General features: G+C 50.7%; 2 protein-coding genes across 3 annotated transcripts in view; both read left to right on the plus strand.

The window, feature by feature from the left end:
* The window catches only part of NEU2 (neuraminidase 2), a 105497-nt gene extending 104506 nt beyond the window's left edge, over window positions 1–991 (plus strand). For both annotated transcript variants that reach the window (XR_014830286.1, XR_014830287.1), the window contains one exon: window positions 413–991. The gene's annotated coding sequence lies outside the window, so the exon portion shown is untranslated. The remainder of the gene's footprint in view (window positions 1–412) is intronic.
* Window positions 992–3970: 2979 nt separating this feature from the next.
* The window catches only part of INPP5D (inositol polyphosphate-5-phosphatase D), a 125406-nt gene continuing 110963 nt past the window's right edge, over window positions 3971–18413 (plus strand). Inside the window, exon 1 of the mRNA XM_021075030.2 lies at window positions 3971–4250. Coding sequence (XP_020930689.1) covers window positions 4117–4250 — 134 coding nt within the window. The 5' untranslated portion in view covers window positions 3971–4116. The remainder of the gene's footprint in view (window positions 4251–18413) is intronic.

An 18413-nucleotide genomic window follows, 5' to 3' on the forward strand; every position in this document is an offset into this window, starting at 1 on the left:
AGGGGGAGTCCCAGTTGCCTCCTGCTTCTCTGAGAGTCTCTCCAAGGTCAGCAAATGGGTCTGACTCAGGATCCTTTCAAACCATCACTTCTGCAGGCCTTGGAATATATAAGAATTTGTGTACACCCTTTAAGAGCAGAGTCTATATTTCCCATAACCCCAAGGCTGTCCTGGACATGAGCCCTGCTGGTTTTCAAAACCAGACATCCTGGGGGCTTGCCATCCCACTGCAAGACCCCTGGGCTGGAGAGCCTGATGTGAGGCTCCGACCCCTTGCTCCTTGGGGAAGGTCTCTGTGATTATGGTATTTTTCCCATTTGTGGGTTGCCAACCTGGGGGTGTGGGGTCTTGACTGTACTGCATCTCTGCCTTTCCTACTTGCCTCATTGTGGTCCCTTCTTTATGTCTCTAGTTGTGGAACATCCCTTCTGCTACTCTTTCAGTCATGCTGGGAGAAAGGGAGCTGCTCTGTAACAAGGTGTTTTGGCGTGTTCATAGGAGGAGGTGGGTTCAGGGTCTTCCCATCCTGCCATCTTGCCTCCTCTCTCATGCACATTTCCTGGCACGCTCTGGGTAAGATATTCATTTGGGGACATCAACAAAGCAAAGAAACAACCTCAGAGGGAGTCACTGGAAGCCACTATTCACAGACAGCATGATGGAAGAAGCAGTGTCCCACATAACGACACTTCCAGTGGTTGATGAACGGGATTCATAAATGCAGATGCAAAAGATCTATGTTGTCTCAGGATCTGAAGTGCCACCACATGGTGAATAATAGCTGCACTGCTGCCATCATCTTGCTGTACAAGAGACAAAATCAGCCAGGAATGGTGCATTCGATGAGAAAAAACAGGACCTGCATAGGAAGAGAAGACGCAGATGTCGCAAAGTGTGCTGATTGAACACGGTCATCCTCTCTGTCCATTGTTCCAAACCTTCATTGATAAACCACTCTGTCCTCAATTTTAAAATACAAGTTTTAATTAAATTGTTTATATGGAAATTATTTAAAAGATTTACTGAAGCCCCATTCCCCATAAGGGTGGCTCTGACCTAGATGTTAGAGTTCCTGAATGTCACGGGCAGCAGGGCAGGGAGACCAGGAGGTCGACCCTGTCAGATGGCTTAGGAACTTGGGTTGGGGAGGAAGTGAAGATGGGATGGACCTTAAAAATTAGGGAAACGTATGCCATCTATGTGTTGTGTGTGTGTTTGGTAAGTGTTATGTATGTTTCAAAAAAAAAAGAAGTCACACGAGTGAAATGGCCAGGACGGTCCCACTGCACCCTCACTCTTCCGAGTGGGACTCAGCGGGAATAGAGGTGTGGAAGGGAGGGCGGGGAGCTGGAGAGGGATGGCGGGAGACAGTTATAAGGGGAAGGGTCTGGGACGTGGTAGAGGGTCTCTGGGGATGAAATGGCCAGGATTGTGCATGAATCCTCCGGATAGATCCTGGAGTGACCTGGGAGCTTCAGGGCACACGTAGGAAGGAAGCCGGTGGAGGTCGTAAGGAAAAGGAGGAGAATGCTGTAAAGCCTATGGTGGGAGCATCTGACAAGCAGGTCTCTCTCTCTGTCTTTTTTCCTTTCTTTCTTTTTTTTTTTTTTTTTTTTTTTTGCTTTTTAGAGCGGCACCTGTGACCTGTGGCATATGGAAATTCCCAGGCTAGGGGCTTATCAGAGCTGCAGCTGCCAGCCATAGCCACAGCCACAGCAACACAGGACCTGAGCTGTGCCTGGGACCTACACCCCAGCTCATGGTAATGCCAGATCCTTAACTCACTGAGTGAGGGCAGGGGTTGAACCCACATCCTCATGGATTCTAATCAGGTTCACAATCCTCTGAGCCACAGAGGGAACTCCAAGCCATTCTCTTAAGGAGAGGGTCTATTTGGTTTTGAGTTGAGCTGGGAGTCAGGGAAGGAGCAAACTCCACCAGAGGTTGCTGCAGGGATCAGCCTCCCAGGGCTGAGCTGGCTTTGGGAGGGCAGCTCTTGTCTCCACGGGTTCCCATATCTAGCTCAGGGCAGGGCCAGGGTGACTTGACGTGTGTTTGCTGAAGGCTTGGGGGTTTAGTCCCTGGGTTCGGTGGGAGGAGCTGGGGGAGGGGACAGTGGTGGGCAGAGGATGCTCAGAGAGACTTGGCAGGAACTGGTTTGGAGAGGTGAGTGTGACGACCAGGAAATTTGGAGCCAGCGAGGTCCTGAGGGCCATGCTGCCCTCGTGCTGCAGGGGACCCCTGAGGTGCACCCACCCTGGAAGGAGCCCACCCCTGTGGTCTCCTTAATGGGCAGAATTTCCCAACCTCAGGCCTGAGTTAACCACCTCGCTCACCCTCTCCCCACGACTCCTCCTGGGATGGGGGGTGAGGGTCCAGGGTTTGGTCCGCCTGGATGAGATTCAGAATCAACTGTTGTTTATGCTGCCGCAGGTGGGAGGGGTGGGGGGGGATTTACCTGTCACATGTGAGCCTCCTCTAGGGGCTTCTCTCCAGAAGGCAGAGAAGAGGAGCCCGAGGCGGAGAGGGAGAAGAAAGCTAACCAGCTCCAGCAGCTCAGATGCAGAGGAGCTAGATTCGAATGGAAGCTTGCCTGGCCCAGGCCCCCAGATGTGTTTCTCTTGTCATGTCTGGGGGCTGAGGCCTGAGCGCGGGTTGGGGGCCTTGTGCAAATAGATCAGCACCTGCCCCTCATTCTGGTGGGGCTGACCCAGGGGCTGAGGGCACCCCATCTATGGTCCAAAGGGGTTGTCCACTTTAGAGCCCTCAGGTCTTGCTGGTCCTGGATGGTGGCCCCTCATCTTTGAGAAGGCAGCTCCCCTTTGAGCTGTGGGCAAAGCCAGCCATGCCTGGCCACCTCCAAGGCTGTTGAGATGTGGGACCCAGGAAGGAACGTCATGTTGCCAGGTGGCCAGCTTGCCCCATGGGGATGGGTGTGTTTGCTGAGTGTTCCAGAAAGACCCAGGGGTGAAAACCCGGCCTGCGTTCACCCCATAAAACTTCCATGTCTCAAAGTTCCTGTTAGAGATCAGTGGTAATAACCCAACTGGCATCCATGAGGATGAGGGTTTGATCCCTGGCCTCGCTCAGTGGGTTAAGGATCTGGTTTTGAGCTGCAGTGTAGGTCATAGCCTCAGCTCAGATCTGGCGTTGCTGTGGCTGTGGCGTAGACCAGCGGCTATAGCTCTGATTTGACCCAGAGCCTGGGAACTTCTATATATCATAGGTCTGACCCTAAAAAGCCAAAAAAAAAAAAAAAAAAAAAAAAAAAGCCATGTCTCGAGCACTCCACACTCCCTCTGCGTGTCTCTAGGCCGGGCTGCAGGGGTCAGAATCACTGCCGTGGAGAAGGGTTGCCATGGCCGGGGGAATGAGCATAAATGTGTCCCAGAGCTGTCACCTGGGCCCTCGGCACCCTGGGGTGGTGTCATCCAAGGTCCTCCAGGGCCCAAGGTTGAATGGTGCCTGGCTGGTCATGAGTCTCCGATATGGGCAGGGGGCTCGGCTGTACCCCTCCCCCTCAATTTCGTGCAGCCCTGGACTGGGCCCTAGTTCCAGTTGAGATGCTCTGCCCTGCGAGCCTCTCTTCCATGGGTTTCTGGAGGGAGCCCACGGGGAGTTGAGCCGCTCTGGGGTAGGGCAGCAGGCTGGGGCATCTGTCCAGGGCGTGGCCACCCCACGTGGGCATCGGGACTGGACCCAGAATGGCCGCTTTGGCCATGCTCCTTCAGAAGCCGGCCACCAACCGCCTGTGGCCAGAGGAGCTGACAGTTCCCCCAGGAGGACTTGAGCTGACATTTGCGCCTCTGGGGACCCAGGTCCATTGAAAGAGAGAGCGGGGGCGGGAGGGGGAGGGGGCGGCCCGCAGTGGGCGGGCAGGGTGGGAAGGTGGAGGACCGCTCTTGCTTGGGCTCTGCAATGAGGAAGTTCTCTGCAGCTCGCTTCCTCTCCCTCGCTGAGTGCCTGAAACAGGAAGTCGCTCAGTGAGCTGGTGGCAGCAGCTGGGGCGACCGAGAGAGGAGCGACGGCGGGTCACGGTGCAGGGCCCTCAGCTCCCCTTGGCTCTGTGGGTCCTGTGGGGTGGCCGCCTGCGTGGCCCCGGAGGCCCACGCCACCATGGTCCCCTGCTGGAACCATGGCAACATCACCCGCTCCAAGGCCGAGGAGCTGCTTTCCAGGACGGGCAAGGACGGGAGCTTCCTCGTGCGTGCCAGCGAGTCCATCTCCCGGGCATACGCGCTCTGCGTGCTGTGAGTACCCGGCCCTGCCTGTGCGCCCACCCCTGCCCCTCAGCCCTGGCCGGGCCTCTCCCTCCAGGCCTGGAGGTGATGGAGGTGCAGCTGGGAGGAGGGGACGCTGGCTTGGGTCTGTGCCAGCAGCCCACCTCTGGGATGGAGTGACCTGCCTTGCATGTACCCAAGTGTGTTGGTGGGTCCAGCTGAGGCCCATGGTGGACCTGCTCGACCTTGGAGTTCAGGTTCTGCAGGGCTGGAGTCCTCAGAGCCGGCCTGGGGCCTGATCACACACCTTGGCTACCCGTGACCCGTGGGGCCATGGCTTCCTTGGGGATCCAGAGGCCAAGAGAGCGGGACCGGGCGCTTTGAGGAGCGGAGGCGGCGGCTCAGGGCTCCGTGGTGGTGGGTGTGTTAAAAGGCAGCTCAGTCAGTTCAGGTGTTGGTCAAAGATGCCCAGTTTGGAGAGCCTCCTGAAGGAGCAGGAGTGGCAAGAGGTGACCCATCCTGTGCCAGGCTTCAGGCTTTTTGAGGAAGCCGTTGTTTGGGGAACCATGAATAAAGGGGGGTTCACTCAGGAAAGGATTTGGGGCTCACCCAGAAGGTGTCCTGGGGGCCCTGGGAGCAGAGGAAGTCACATCACCCCCAGCAGGAGCCTCTCCTCTCCCCTACTCGGCCCTCAGCTGTGTCCTCACCTCTTTGGGCTTCTCTGCCACCATCAACCCCCTGCCCCCCCAGGCTCTGAGATGTTGCTGAATGTGCCAGTTTTCCTAGCAAGCAGGGAACGGCCACTTGCTGGAGGTTCCTTTTTAAAACACCCTTCTCCCTCTGCATCTGCAGGAGGCCCTCGCCCTGCAGCTCTGCGGTCTAACCAGCCCCGCCAGGGCCTCGGGCAGTGCCGGCGCTGTGGGGGGAGGGGGAGTCCTCTGGCACCTCTCAGGTAGCGTCCCTCGGGGTGCAGAAGGGACCCTCCCGCAGGCAGGCCCTGCCACCATCCACGCAGGAAGGAAAGTGGGTCGTGGACACCGGCCTTGCCGAGTCCGAGCAGTTGTCTGCCTGTCACATTTCATCCTCACGACAACCTGAAGCACAGGTCCTTTTGTCGCCCCACTTTGCAGATGAGGAAATTGAGGCTCAGACAGGTGAACCGAGTAACAGCAGTCAAAGCCAGGGCCCTCTGCCAGCAGTACCACCAGACCCCTGCCACCCCGCTCCATGGCACCTGTTGAGCCAGGCATAAGCGTAGGTTCCAGGTGCAGCGAGAGCAGCCGGGGCGTTTACAAGGGCCAGCTGGGAGCACTTGGAAATGAACCCAGGCTCTCAGCTGGCCCCCGGGCCTGAGCTCTGATGGCGTCAGAGCCCCACCTCCCAAGGCCAGCTTCCCATGCCCCCTACTCTCATACTCGGGAGATGGGAACAGACCCAGATGGGCACTGCCCCCGTGGGGACCAGAGGGTGGGGAGGTTCAGATCCAGCTCCACTCGGCCCCCCTGGAGCTCTCTCCCTCCGCCGGGGCCCTTGGCTGAGGGCTGATTCCACCAGGTGCTCTGTGGGAGGAGCCTCGTGCCGAGAGCCTCCAGGCTCCCAGCAGCCCTTTGACCGGGAGCTGTGGGTGCGGACTGGAACGTGGCGCTCTCTGCCTCCAAACTGGGAGCATCACTGTGACAGCCAGAACCAGAGCTGGAAGAGGCCTCGGAACCTCCAATTCCCCTGCCCCTGACCTGCAGGTGAGCAGACCTCAGAGAGCTGGAGGCCTTTATCTACACTGCCCTACTGGCTGGTGGCAAAGCTGGGATGCAGGATGGTTTGCAGTTCTGGTTCCTCTACCTTGCCGCTCCCCTCTCCCCCGACCTGCACCGAGTTACCCTCGGGGCCTCAGCAGGTGTCTGGAGTCTGCCCCCCACCAATGTCCAGCATCCTCTTAGCCCAGTGCTGGGCTTCTTGTCAGTCTCCCACCCCCAGGGCCTCTTTAGTTTCAGATGCCAGGGCTGGGAGCCCACCCCAGGGAGCCCGGCCCTCAGCCAGGCTCTCACCCCAGGCCCAGAGTTCCCCTTTCTCTGCTCAGCGGGGGAAGCTATCCTTCCTGCCCGGTCAGAAGCCCCTGTAGGCTGTGGGCTACGACGGTGAACCACCAAACTTTCCAAAACCCCGGGTGACCTAATTTTACCACCACGTTAACATTACCAATTAAGAAGAATTTAAAAACGAAAAACTAGCTAAATGAGTGACCACTAGCCAAATGAGTGACAACTAGCTGTCAGCCTCCAGTGGTTCATTTCATGAAAGTATATCCTTTACCACCAAAAAGACAGGAAGCACATGTTCTTAAAAAAAAAAAAAAAAAAAAAAAAAAAGCCAGTCCTTTAAATCAAACAGGTGTAACTTCCTGACAGCCAGCCCCCTGCCCATCCTTAGTTTTCCGCATTCCCTGGGACCAGGGTAAGCCTCCCGGCAGCACCCTCCAGGCCCACGGCCACGGCGGGACCCCTGATGGGGTGAAGAGACGCTGGGTTTTCTCATTTCACAAGCCTGCAGGACCCCATGTGGGGCAGCTGTGGGGTCAAGGCCTTTTAGTGACACTGCTCCAAAGTAGGTGAGGATACAGGGGGTGCTCAAAGACTGGCCTGCCTGCTCTAGAAATATCCACATGGGAAAGGGCCTGGGGGCCTAGGGGGCCCAGATCTGTGCTGCCTGGGCTCCAGCAGCTGGAGCATCTTGGGGTCCTGTCCAGTAAGTGAGGGGATTGACGGGGCTCCACCGTTGCTTGAGGCAGGTGGGTTTGGAGCTCCAGGAACAGGGCAGCTTCCTCCGGAGCAGCCTTCGTGCTTGGGATTTGACTATTTAAATGGAACGAGGGAGGGGGTGAGGGAGAGGCCCACGGACCAGGCTGCGAGTCCATGTCGCCCACGTGACCCAGGAGTGCTCGTTCACCCGGGCCTAGCAAAGCCACATTTCCTCTGCAGAGGTCAGCCCTGCCACCTGCCCCCCGGGCAGGAAGGCGCAGATCTCCTCGGAGACTTAGGAAGCCCTGCTTTAGGGGGACCCCAAGGCCCATCTCAAGGTGCAGAGAGCTGGAGGCCATGGATTGAGCCCACCTCTGCAGCCGGGGTGGCTGGGAACATGAGGGCCGGCAGGCTCTTCCAGGTGGGGCCTATGTCCTTCTCACCTGGACCCATTCAAAGCCACCAGCAGAGTCTCGGGAGTTCATGGGGGGAGGTGTCTCTGATGGCGACTTCCGGCCAATCAGGGTCAGGATGCTAAGAGGCCATCAAGGGGGTGTCCCCCTCTCCTGCCAGGATGGCACTTCCACGTGGGGACTGGCACACCTGTCAGGTGCTTTATGATGCAGAGAAGAGAGGTGCCTTTGGGGGTTTGGGTCCATCGATATAAGGGGCCACAGGCCAGTGCGGGCCAGCCTCTCCTTGCCCTGGCTTCGCAGGCAGAACCAGGACAATGGCCTGGTGTTGTTGGGGTTACACTTCCCTCTCTGTAAGAGCAGCCCGGGCCCCCAGGAGCAAGCCGACCAATCCTGGGCCCATTGGCCCCCATCCAGTGTGGCGCTGCCCCGTTGGGGAGCGTTGCCACCAAACAGTGCTGGAGAGAGTTGGTTTCCCTCCCAGGGGAGGGGGCAGGCAGGGACTGCTTATGACTCAGAAACCAGTACCCAATACCTGGTCCAGCCAGCTGGGGCAGGGACTCAGGCTCGGTTTCTCTCGGCGCATGGCCTTCCACAAGCGGCCCAGGCACACCCATGGCCCCCTCCTCGGTGACAGTATACCAGGCGGCCTGGTTATCAGAGCCCCATCAGCTCAGCCTGGGAGATGAAGAAGCACCAGAAGGACGTTTAGTCACCAAAAGTGTCCTCAGAGAAGGCCTTCTCCTTGTTGGGAAGAGCATATCCTGCCACTTGAGGTAGGGCAGGTCACAAGCCTTGCTCCACAAACCAGAGAAGCCTTACAAAGGGCTTGCTGTGCGCCAGGATCTGTTCTTTACACGTGTCATCTCTCTGTCCACAACGGCCTTCGGAGGAAGTGCTGTTATTAGTCCCACTTTACAGATGTGGAAACTGAGGCCTCGAGAGCTCAGGTAATATGCCCTGTCTCCAGGACTAACAGTTGGCAGGGCCAGGACTTGAATGTGCCGTTCTTAGGAGGGAGAAAGAGAGAGAAGCCGGCCAGCCTGGGTGTGTGGGGGGTCAGGGAAGGCCCGGAGGGGAGACCCTTGGTGATGGAGCCACAGAGAAGGGACCTGGGAGGGGCTGAAATGTCCCAGAGGCTATAAAGCCATTTACTGTGGTGTGAGTGGGTGTGACACAGCCCTCCTTTGTCCAATCCCAGTACATTTTACACTGCTCACGAATGGCTTGTGTGCAAATGCAAAGAAAAACACCGTTTTTCTTAATGGCTATTGACAGAAAGTGGGGGAAATGCTGGCACAGACAGCAGTCGGTTCTGGAAGTCTCAGCTCCTGACATCTGGTTTACATAAGCGTTTGTCCCAGCACAGCTGTTCTGAATGTTCCTTCCATGTCAATGCCCAGGAGGGAGCAATGAGCCTGGAGAGGTAATGGGTTCTAGTACCTTCTATGTGGAGTGAGTCAGAAAAATGGAGGCTAAGTCAAGTGCTCCCAGGAGTTCCGGGCCCTGGTCCAGCCCTCTGGGGCCGTCTTTCCAGAACCAAAATAGGCTCTGGTTTTCATGTGTTTTGCAAGCTTGCCTCTCCCTGGCAGCCTAAGATCACCTGTGCAGACACTGGCGTTTCTCTGTGGAGAGGTCCCATCTCTAGGAGCGCGAAGGGTGCTTCTCACAGGCCTTCCTCTTCCCCAGCGATGGAGTGAGGCGAGTTCTGTGCTTCCCGCTCCCAGTCATGCACGTGACGCCGTCCTCGGGGGCAAGCCCTCTGTGGTTGGCTGGGCCTGGTGTGAGTTCTAGCATCCGCGAGGTGCTAACTGCCCTCTGCCCAGCCAGCATCCTCCCTGCTGATACCCACACTCATTAGGTTCATTTTTTTTTATTGCCGTCTAATCCACAGCCTCTCAAATCGCCCCGTGTACAGTACAATCCAGGGGTGGTCTGTCCACCCATCACCAATCATCGACGTCCAGGACATTTTCATGCCCTCGCCCCCCAACCCCCCAACCCTGAACGCATTAGTAGTCGCTTCCTACTCCCCTTCCCCCCAGCCCTTGACAACCGCTAAGCCACTTTCTGTCTCTGAGCCTTTGCTTATTCTGGGTGTTTCACGTCAGTGGCATCATAGAGCATGGGGCCTTCCGTAGTTGGCTTTTTTCCCTTGGCATCTCGCTGTCAAGGTTCATGGACGTTGTGTGAATCATGCCTTTTTGATGGCGAAATAACAGCCCATCTTATGAATATACCCTATTTTTGTCCAGCCAAAAGTAGAGCGGCTTCTACTTTTTGGCTACTGTTCCATCATGTGCTGCTCTGAATATTCATGAACGGGGTTTTCGTGGACAATGTGCTGGCAACTGTCTTGGGTGGAACCGCTGGGTCACATGGTAATTCCATGTTTAACTTTTCGAAGGGCCGTCCACCTTCCACAGCAGCTGGGCTGTTTCGCAGTCGCATCAGCGATGTGTGAGAGTTCTGATTTTTTCCACATCCTCCCCAACCCTTGTTATTATCTTTTTGATACCAACCCTCCTAAATGGGTGTGGAGTGGCGTCTTCCTGTGACTTCGACCTGCATGTCCCTCCTGGTTTGTGATGCTGCATGTCTTTTCGTGGGCTCGTTGGCCATTGTGTAGATAGATCTTTGGAGAAATGGCTATTCGTATCTTTTGCCGATTGAAAAAATTGGGTGATTGGTCTTTCTGTCGTCACTGGATTACTGAGAAGATAAAATGGGAGAATCTAGGCAATGTGAGTAACCCAAGGCCGGCACACAACCCCCCCTGAACCCCGCCATTCCTGCTCATGAGCTACGAAGCACGTCGAAAGGTGGCAGAAGCAGCAGCAGAGGGCCTAGGGCCCATCCGCCAGAACCTTCCACAGCAGGAGGGCCGGGGAGCGGGGCCTGAGTGTCACTTCTGGAACTTCCTGGAGGCTGTGGGAGCCTCCGGGAGACACTGAGCTGTCATGCAGGGGCCTCCTCAGAGGAAGTGCTCAGAGAGATGAGGCAGGAAGAGGGCTCGAGTGACGCACGAGTGGCCGCTGGCTGCCGGCGGGGCCAGGGAGGCCTCGGTGGGGAGAGAGAGGTCCGGGGCACAGAGGCCAGGAAGAACCACCGAATGAGCCGGGGAGGAGGAGGGGAGGCCATCTTGAGAGTGGTTAATTGTGGCGCAGGAGGGAGGTACTGAGGGAACTGAAGTCCTGAGGCACCGAGGAAGCTAGAGGAGCTCAGCCCGCGGATGAGGCAGGGATGGGGGGTGACAGCCCAGCAGGCCAGGCCCTGGGCCGTGGGCAGGACAAGCCTCCAGCTCTGAGGACCAGGCCTCTCCTCTCTCCCCTGCTCATTTCACACTCACTCTGTCCCATTAATTAGAAAAACATTGAGGGAGTTCCTGTTGTGTCTGCAGTAATGAACCTGACTAGCATCCGTGAGGACGCAGGTTCAATCCCTGGCCTTGCTCAGTGGGTTCAATGAACAGGCGTTGCCGTAAGCTGAGATCATACACGGCTTGGATCCCGCGTTGCTATGGCTGTGGTGTAGACCAGCAGCTACAGCTCCAGTTCGACCCCTCGCCTTGGGAACGTCCATATGGTGTGGGTGCAGCCCTAAAAAGACAAAAGCAAACAAACAAAAAACCAAAAACATTGCACTTTCAAGTACCAGGACCCAACCCATTTGGGTTCCATTACTTACTATAAGTAATACCAGAGAGGCCTGCCCTCTCCCTTGCCAACCAGAAACCTGCCCTCCAGAGGCCATCCCAGGCACCAGTAGATGGTAGAAATAGACCTTCTATAAACAGGGCATCTTCTTTCAAATCACTTTTAAAAATATAGTAATTCAGGAGTTCCCGTTGTGGCTCAGGGGTTAAGAACCCGACTAGTATCCATGAGGATGTGGGTTCAGTTCCTGGCCTCGCTCAGTAGGTTAAGGATCCAGCATTGCCATGAGCGGGGGTATAGGTCCCAGATGCAGCTTGGATCTGGTGTTGCTATGGTTGCAGTGTAGGCCGGCAGCTGCAGCTCCGATTCAACCCCTAGCTTGGGAACTTCCATATGCTGCGGGTATGGCTCTAAAATAAAGCAAAAAAATATATATATAGTATTCAGTAAAATATAGAAAGAGTACAAAGTGTAAAGAAAATAATCACCCAATCACTGAGATGAGAGCTAACATAAATACTGTTAATTTGTTGGTGTATTTTCTCATTCATATTCTTCTCTCTCTATATATATATATACAAAATCTCCATCATATATTATACTTAGTACCATATAATTTTAGTCTGTGTTCTCTAGCAAGATGAGCATTTTCCCATTTAGTTGACATTTCTTCCTAAATACCGTATTTAAAGGAGGCACAAATTCTATGACATGATGTGCCATGATTTATGGAAAGATTCTTCTATTGTCAGATATTGAAGTGACTAACAGTGTTTTGTCGTCATAAAGATGACAGTGATGAAGGTCTTTGCGCAGAGAGGTGACATTGCTGGTGATAGATTCTCAGAAGTGGAATTACTGGATCAAAGGACTGTGTTTTTGAGGCTCTTGATGCAAAATGACAAGCTGCTTTCCAGAAATGTTGTCCCGAGTTATGCTCTGGTAAGCAGCACCAGAGTGCCCGCCGTACTCCAGTTTCCCCACACAGAATAGTTCCATTTGAAAAAACATGATTAAGTTGCAAGATGAAAGGTGGTCAGTTTCTGTGCCTCTTGGTTTGTATTTCGTGATTGCCGTCATGGTAAACGTGTGTGGTTTGTTGACTTTCATCACTTCTCTTTCGTAATTGGTCTGTTCCATTCTCTTTGTTTTTCTTTTGATGCTGTAGTTTTTCTGCTGTCTGTGTGTATGAATTCCTCAAACCCCATCTGTTGCAAGTCTTTTCACACTGGTTTGCCTTTAAACTTTTTGACTTTTCTTCATGTTCAGAGACTATAAATGTGTGTAAAACCTAGCAATCTTGTTCTTTAGTGAGAATGAGTTTTTCCCTTTGCTTTCCCATGTCATGTGTCCTTCTGCGCACAGAAATCTTTTCTGTTTCTTCCTGTGAGAGGCAGGACCTTTGGAGCTAATACACTTGGGATAGGCGTGACTCTGCCTTTCTAAGCTCTGGCAGTTTGTCCATCTCTATGGGGCCTTGATTTCCTAGGAATAGCCAGGTAGCAATGTTGTTGGCTGGATTAAATGAAAAGTGCATGTCCCATGTTGGCACAATGTTTGGCAAAAGCAGATGGAGAGAGACAGGTTTTTTTTGGTTTTGTTCTGTTGCTGTTTTACATTGAACCCTTTAATGTCTCTGAATTTAAGGAATGATGTCAGACAAAGTTCTGTGTGCCTTTTTTCCAAATAACCATCTTTCACAAAACCTCTAGCTGAACAATTTATTCCTTTTCCTTTGTGATTCTTCTCTTACCCTAGATTAAGTTATATATCTTTTTCTTGCCTTTTTACCCTGGTCCATGTATGTCTACTTTTTTCACTCTGATTTCATACCAAATGCATTTCCACAATTTTATAAACTATTTTATTTTAGGATTTGCATATCTATTCTTTTTAAGTATTCTTCCACGTGAACCAAATAATAATTTTGTCCAGTTGGAAAAAATATTATTGGAATTGCATGAAATCCATGATACAACTTGTGAAAATGGACATGTTGGTACTATTCAGTCTTAAAAACAAATTTAGCTATCTATTATTTTCAGTTTAGTAATTTTCCCCATAGATCTTGCATATGTCTTATTGTGATTACTTCTGATTATTTTATAATTTTGTTACTATTATGAATACCTTTTCTTCTACTGTTACCCTTTGGGGGTAACTGATAACATACAGAAGTCGTAGATTGTGTAAATTCAACTTTTATTCTGTCATTTTACTCCTCATTATTTTTTTTTCTTTCTGGATGCACCCACATCATATGGAAGTTCCTAGGCCAGGGATTGAACCTGTGCCAAAGCAGTGACCTGGGCTGCTGCAGTGACAATGCCAGGTCCTTAACCCACTGAACTCCTACTCCACATTATTTAAAATTGTTTTCATTTGCTTCTCTTGGATTTTCTTGCTAAACCATCACATCATATGTAAATTATAAACATTTTGTGGTCTACTATCCAAATACTTATAACTCTCATTCAGGTTTCATAACTTATTGCATTGGCTGATATTTCTAAAATATTACAGTGGATGATATCGGAAAGAGAAAATATTTACCCCAGACAGAAATACTGTGAGAATCATATTTGATACTGCCTTAGAAGACTTAATATAGTATCCGGCATATAGTTAGTACTTGATAAAAGTTAGTTGTTCTTTGTCAGGTCAAAGAAGGCGCTTTTTCTAGTTTTACAAAGAGTTTTAAGGAACTGAGTATTGAATTTTATCAAATGCCTTTTTAATATCTATTGAGATGAGTATGCCATTTCCCTTTTTTCATTTACTGCTAAACAGTTTAATTGTATAGATTTCCTAATATGAACCATTTTGCATGATTAAAAACGAACTATTCTTGATTATGATAACTATTGTACACTGAATTTTATTTAGAACTTATGCATTCATGTTCATAAGTAAGATTGATTTCTATGATTTTGGTCATGTTATGGCTTAAGAGTCATGTTAAGTTTTATAAAATATCCTGGAGACATTAATGAAGCATCATGAGTATCCGGTTTTTTAAACTATTTTGAAAAATCGGCAAAGGTGCTTTTCCTCAGAACCATTTTTAGAGATAATTCGTTAATAGCGATTTCAGTGTCTTCTTTGGTATTGATTTATTCTTATTTTCTTTCTCCTCTCATGTTAATTTTGATGAGTTTTATACATATATATGTTTCAGTAAACTGTCCACTTGTTGATATTTCCAAACTTGCTAGCATACAATTAGGCATGATTTTCTATAATTTTAAGGTTTCTCTTTTATTGCTGTTGCTCTATTTCTTTTCTCATTACTGGTTTTGCTTCCTAGTTGTGTTGACCAGGATCCCAGCAAGAAATAATAATCCAAAGAGGTGCCAGACATAGGGATGGTGAGGCAGCCTGGGGCCAGCGACCATGGGAAGCCTTTCCCACTGCTGGTTCTGAAGAGGCAGGGCCACCTGACTTGAGCTGTGGCCTCCCTTGGAAGAATTCAGCCACTGCTGATTGGCAGCAAGTGGGGTGAGGTCAGGGCAACAGACAGCTCTCTCTCTCCATCCTCTCACTCGGCCAGTGAGAGGTTTAGCCATTAGCTAAACCTTGGGTAAGCAGCCCACACAGTCCACAGGTTGGACTCCTGGACACAGGGAAGATGAAGGATAGGGATGGGCCTATTGGGGGTTGGAGGGGAGGATGAAAGAAGAATGTCCAGCTCACTTGCAGTTTTTTTCTTTTTGTTCCTCTCTTTGTCAGAGAGTTGTCCGTTTAATTTCCTGCACTTCAAGTCGTATGCTTTTAGATTTATTTCCCTGTTGTGCTTTTTACTTATATATAAGAAACTACCCATGCATTCGGGAACCCCTCCTGTATATATGTATTTGAGGACAGGGATATATCTTCTGTATTTCTCATCTTCCCTCTCCTTCTCTACCGACTCTCTTGGGTTTATCTTCTTCCACGTTAAAAGTTCTCTAGAACATAAGCTACTATTTACTGCTGCTCTTCGGGTGTTTCATGCTGACTGTAGAACTCTAGGTTTTTCACTTCTGATCAGTTTTTCTTACCTCATGTTGCTCAGTTTTCACAACTGATTTTTCCAGTTCACAAACCTGACTTCTCCAGAAGGTGTTGTTTTTGTGTGTTTGTTTTCTTTTTTCCTTTTTGTGGTGACTCTACGTGATGTGGCGATATCACCTTTGAGGGCTTAGGAAAACAGTACCCTTCTTTTGAGTGGTGATGTTTTTAGGGGTCTGGTGATTTTTCTTTTCCAACAAAGAACTGTCAGGGAAAATTGGATCTGATTGATTTTTTTTTTTTTTAGAAATTGGAGTAGGTTTCTACCCAAATCCTCTTAACTTTGGAGTAACATTTCCCAAACCATGATCTGAAAGTTTCCTTCCCAAGGGAAGCATCCTCATGCTTAGAACAGCGTAGGCGCCTGCAGTCACCCAAAGGCCGCTGGGCGTCACATGGGAAATTTGCTGTAAGTCCGACTGCATTTGAGGATGGAGTCACCCTCCTAGGACCTGGGGCCGTGGGATGGGCCAGCCATCTCCCGGCCTGGGTCTCCTATGGGAATATTGCTAACACAGTGGCCCTTGAGATGTGACCCAGTCACTGGAAGGAAGAACAGCTGGGGACTGCTGTCAACACCTAAACGTCACCACGAAGAGGTGGGAAGGGGCTGGATGAGACCCAGGGAGCACCTTGTCTGGATTATGTTCCAGTGCAGTAAATGGCAAAGGTGATTTAGTTGTAGAATCTTCGCTTTGAATCTCTCACATGTAGGATTATCTGGGCACATATGTGTCTGTGTTAGCGTATGTGTATTTGCATATGCTATGTGTCTGTGTATGCACATGTATGTGTGTGTACCTGTTTATGCATGTAGGGCCAGGGTGAAGGGAAGCTGCGGGTGAGCGCCCCTCTCCACCTCCCTGCAGAACCCCCCAGCACCCCGTGGCACGCAGTTTGGACCAAGTGCTCTCCTAGGGGTTGTGGGTGGGGGGTGATGGTGATTCTCCTTGCTTCCCCTTGAAGATCTACTGATTCAGCCCCAGGGACGCGGTGCCCACCACCCACATTGGAGATGCTGAGATGCTACGATCTAAAGAGAAAGAGTCCTCGCTTCCTATTGCACTAGGTTTTGACTTCTGATCTGCTTGTGTGCTATGGAGCGGTTTCTTTGTTTCAGCATTTCTAGATCATCTTTGAAAAAATCATAAAGCCTTGTCTGCCACCCTTGATGAACTAAAGGGCCTTCCTGTTCTGCAGGCTGTCTCTCTGTACCCCTCTGGGTGACTCTGTGTTCCTTCTTTCTTTCTGTTTACAAGCCAATGTTTGCGGCCTGTTCAACCTCCTCCACAAATTAGCTGTCCTCAGCCAAATAAGAGACCGGTTCTCAGCCGGCCTTATTTGCATATCTACAGAGGAAGTGTCACGAGAACAGCAGTGAAAGATAAGAGCAGAGCAGACTCCCAGCTATCCTGGGTGTGTGCCTGGCTGGCTCTGCAGAGGGTGGAGGCTGAAGGGGATGGGCACGGGGAAGTTAGGCTGGGGTCTGGGATGGTCCCCTGTTTCCCAGGGCATCTCAGGGAGGTGAGGTGGTACCTGACCGGGGATTCATCCTGGCCATCTCTGAGCTAAGCCAACTGTGGTGTCCGTTCAGGCTCTAAAGACAAGACCAGGAGCAGAAAGATAGGAATTTAGAGGAATGAGAGGAAGAGAGGAAAAGAAACTTTCCTATGAGAAAGGAAGAGACGTGTGGAAGTGAAATCACCCAAAACATTTCTTCCAAAACTTTTTAAACATTCATTGATTCAGAAGCCATATAAAAATTGACCACATACAATGATAAAACTTCTCCACGGCTAAAACGGGGGGAGGGGAATCAATTAACACTGTTAAAAATAACTCTGAAATATATTGTAGCCTATACCAAAGTCTTATGACTAAATACGTCAAAGATGATCCAACAAAAAAGTGAGCTAAAGACATGAAAAAGACTTCACAGAAAAAGAAATACAAACAGAGAGACATATGAGAACACGTTCAACCTTTCTCATAAGGAAGGCAAATTAAAGCAAGCAATCATTGTTCTTTCACCTCTCAGATTTGCAAAAGATGAAAATGTCTGATAACACCCGGTTGGCAGGGTGTGGGGACACAGACACTTTCATATCCGCTGAGCAGGAGACAAAATGTGACACAACTTCACTGGAAGGCAATTGTTAGTCTTTATCAGAATATAAAATGCCTGCATCCTGCAGCCCAGCTGTTCTCCTTCTAGGGATGTATTCACAGTCACTAACAAACATCAGCACGTGTCGTGTTTCACATGCTGCATGCTCTTGCCTAAACGCTTACCCTGTATAACAGGTAGATACTGCGTTTTCATCATCTCCTTTTTACTGATGGGGAATGAAAACTCTGGACTCACCAATGTGCACAAGAGACAACAGAGATGTTCACTGTAGCATCATGCATAAGAGTAAAAAGCCAAAAGTAATGACCTGTCCCTCATCACGGTCTAGTCAAATAAATGGGGGCACCGCTGCATGGTGAAACGAGACTCGGGTGGGTCGATTGCTAATATTTCTTTGGTGAAAATAAGCAAGTTTCAGAACAAGGTATATAATATGATTTTAGTTGCATGTGAAAGATATGCAGGTTGGAGTTCCCTGGTAGCCTAGCAGGTTAAGGATCCGGAGTTGTCACTCCTGTAGCTCAGGTTGCTGCTATGGCGTGGGTTTGACCCCTTGCCTGGGAGCTTCCGCATGCCGTGGATCCAGAAAATAAAATAAAATTAAATTAAATTAAAAGAGGTATATGTCTAAGTTTTTATGTTTAAACATTTCTGGAATGATTTACAAAAAGACATAGGACATCTAAGGGACTCGGAGGACTAGGGGAAGGAGACGTTTACTGTTCATTTTATATCTTTCTATGTGGTCTTCAATTTTTAAAACTAGTGTATGATTTAAAAGTCTAGTTAAATAATAAATATATGTTTAGTGTAATGCCAGGCACACGGGAGGGGCTAAATGAGTGAAAAATTTGTACCCAACCATGGGATGATAGAAATAGCATGAGCATCTGTGAGCTGGAGTGCGGCCCCCACCTAGGGGTCCAGCAGGGGTGGACAAGGTCAAGGTCCATGAGAACCCCAAGTAGAAGAAATGGGGTTGGGGAGATGATGATGGGTGAGAGAACAGACCAGCTGTTTCAACCAAGAATGTAAGACCCTAGTGTCCTTGCGCCAAACTCCTCATGCCTGTAGGCTCAGCAGCAGAGCCAAGGGACCTCCAGGGCCACCTGCTGCCACCAGGCTTGTTGTGGGCTGGGTCACCCAGCTGGACCACCAACTGATGGCTCCCCCTCCCAAGGTGCTCCTGCGAGACAACGCCCCCATCC

Source organism: Sus scrofa, chromosome 15, assembly GCF_054392235.1.
Source record: "Sus scrofa isolate SSC_HxYL_T2T_F1_AM1 chromosome 15, Sscrofa_HxYL_maternal_Yorkshire_Landrace_v2.0, whole genome shotgun sequence".
NCBI lineage: Eukaryota > Metazoa > Chordata > Mammalia > Artiodactyla > Suidae > Sus > Sus scrofa.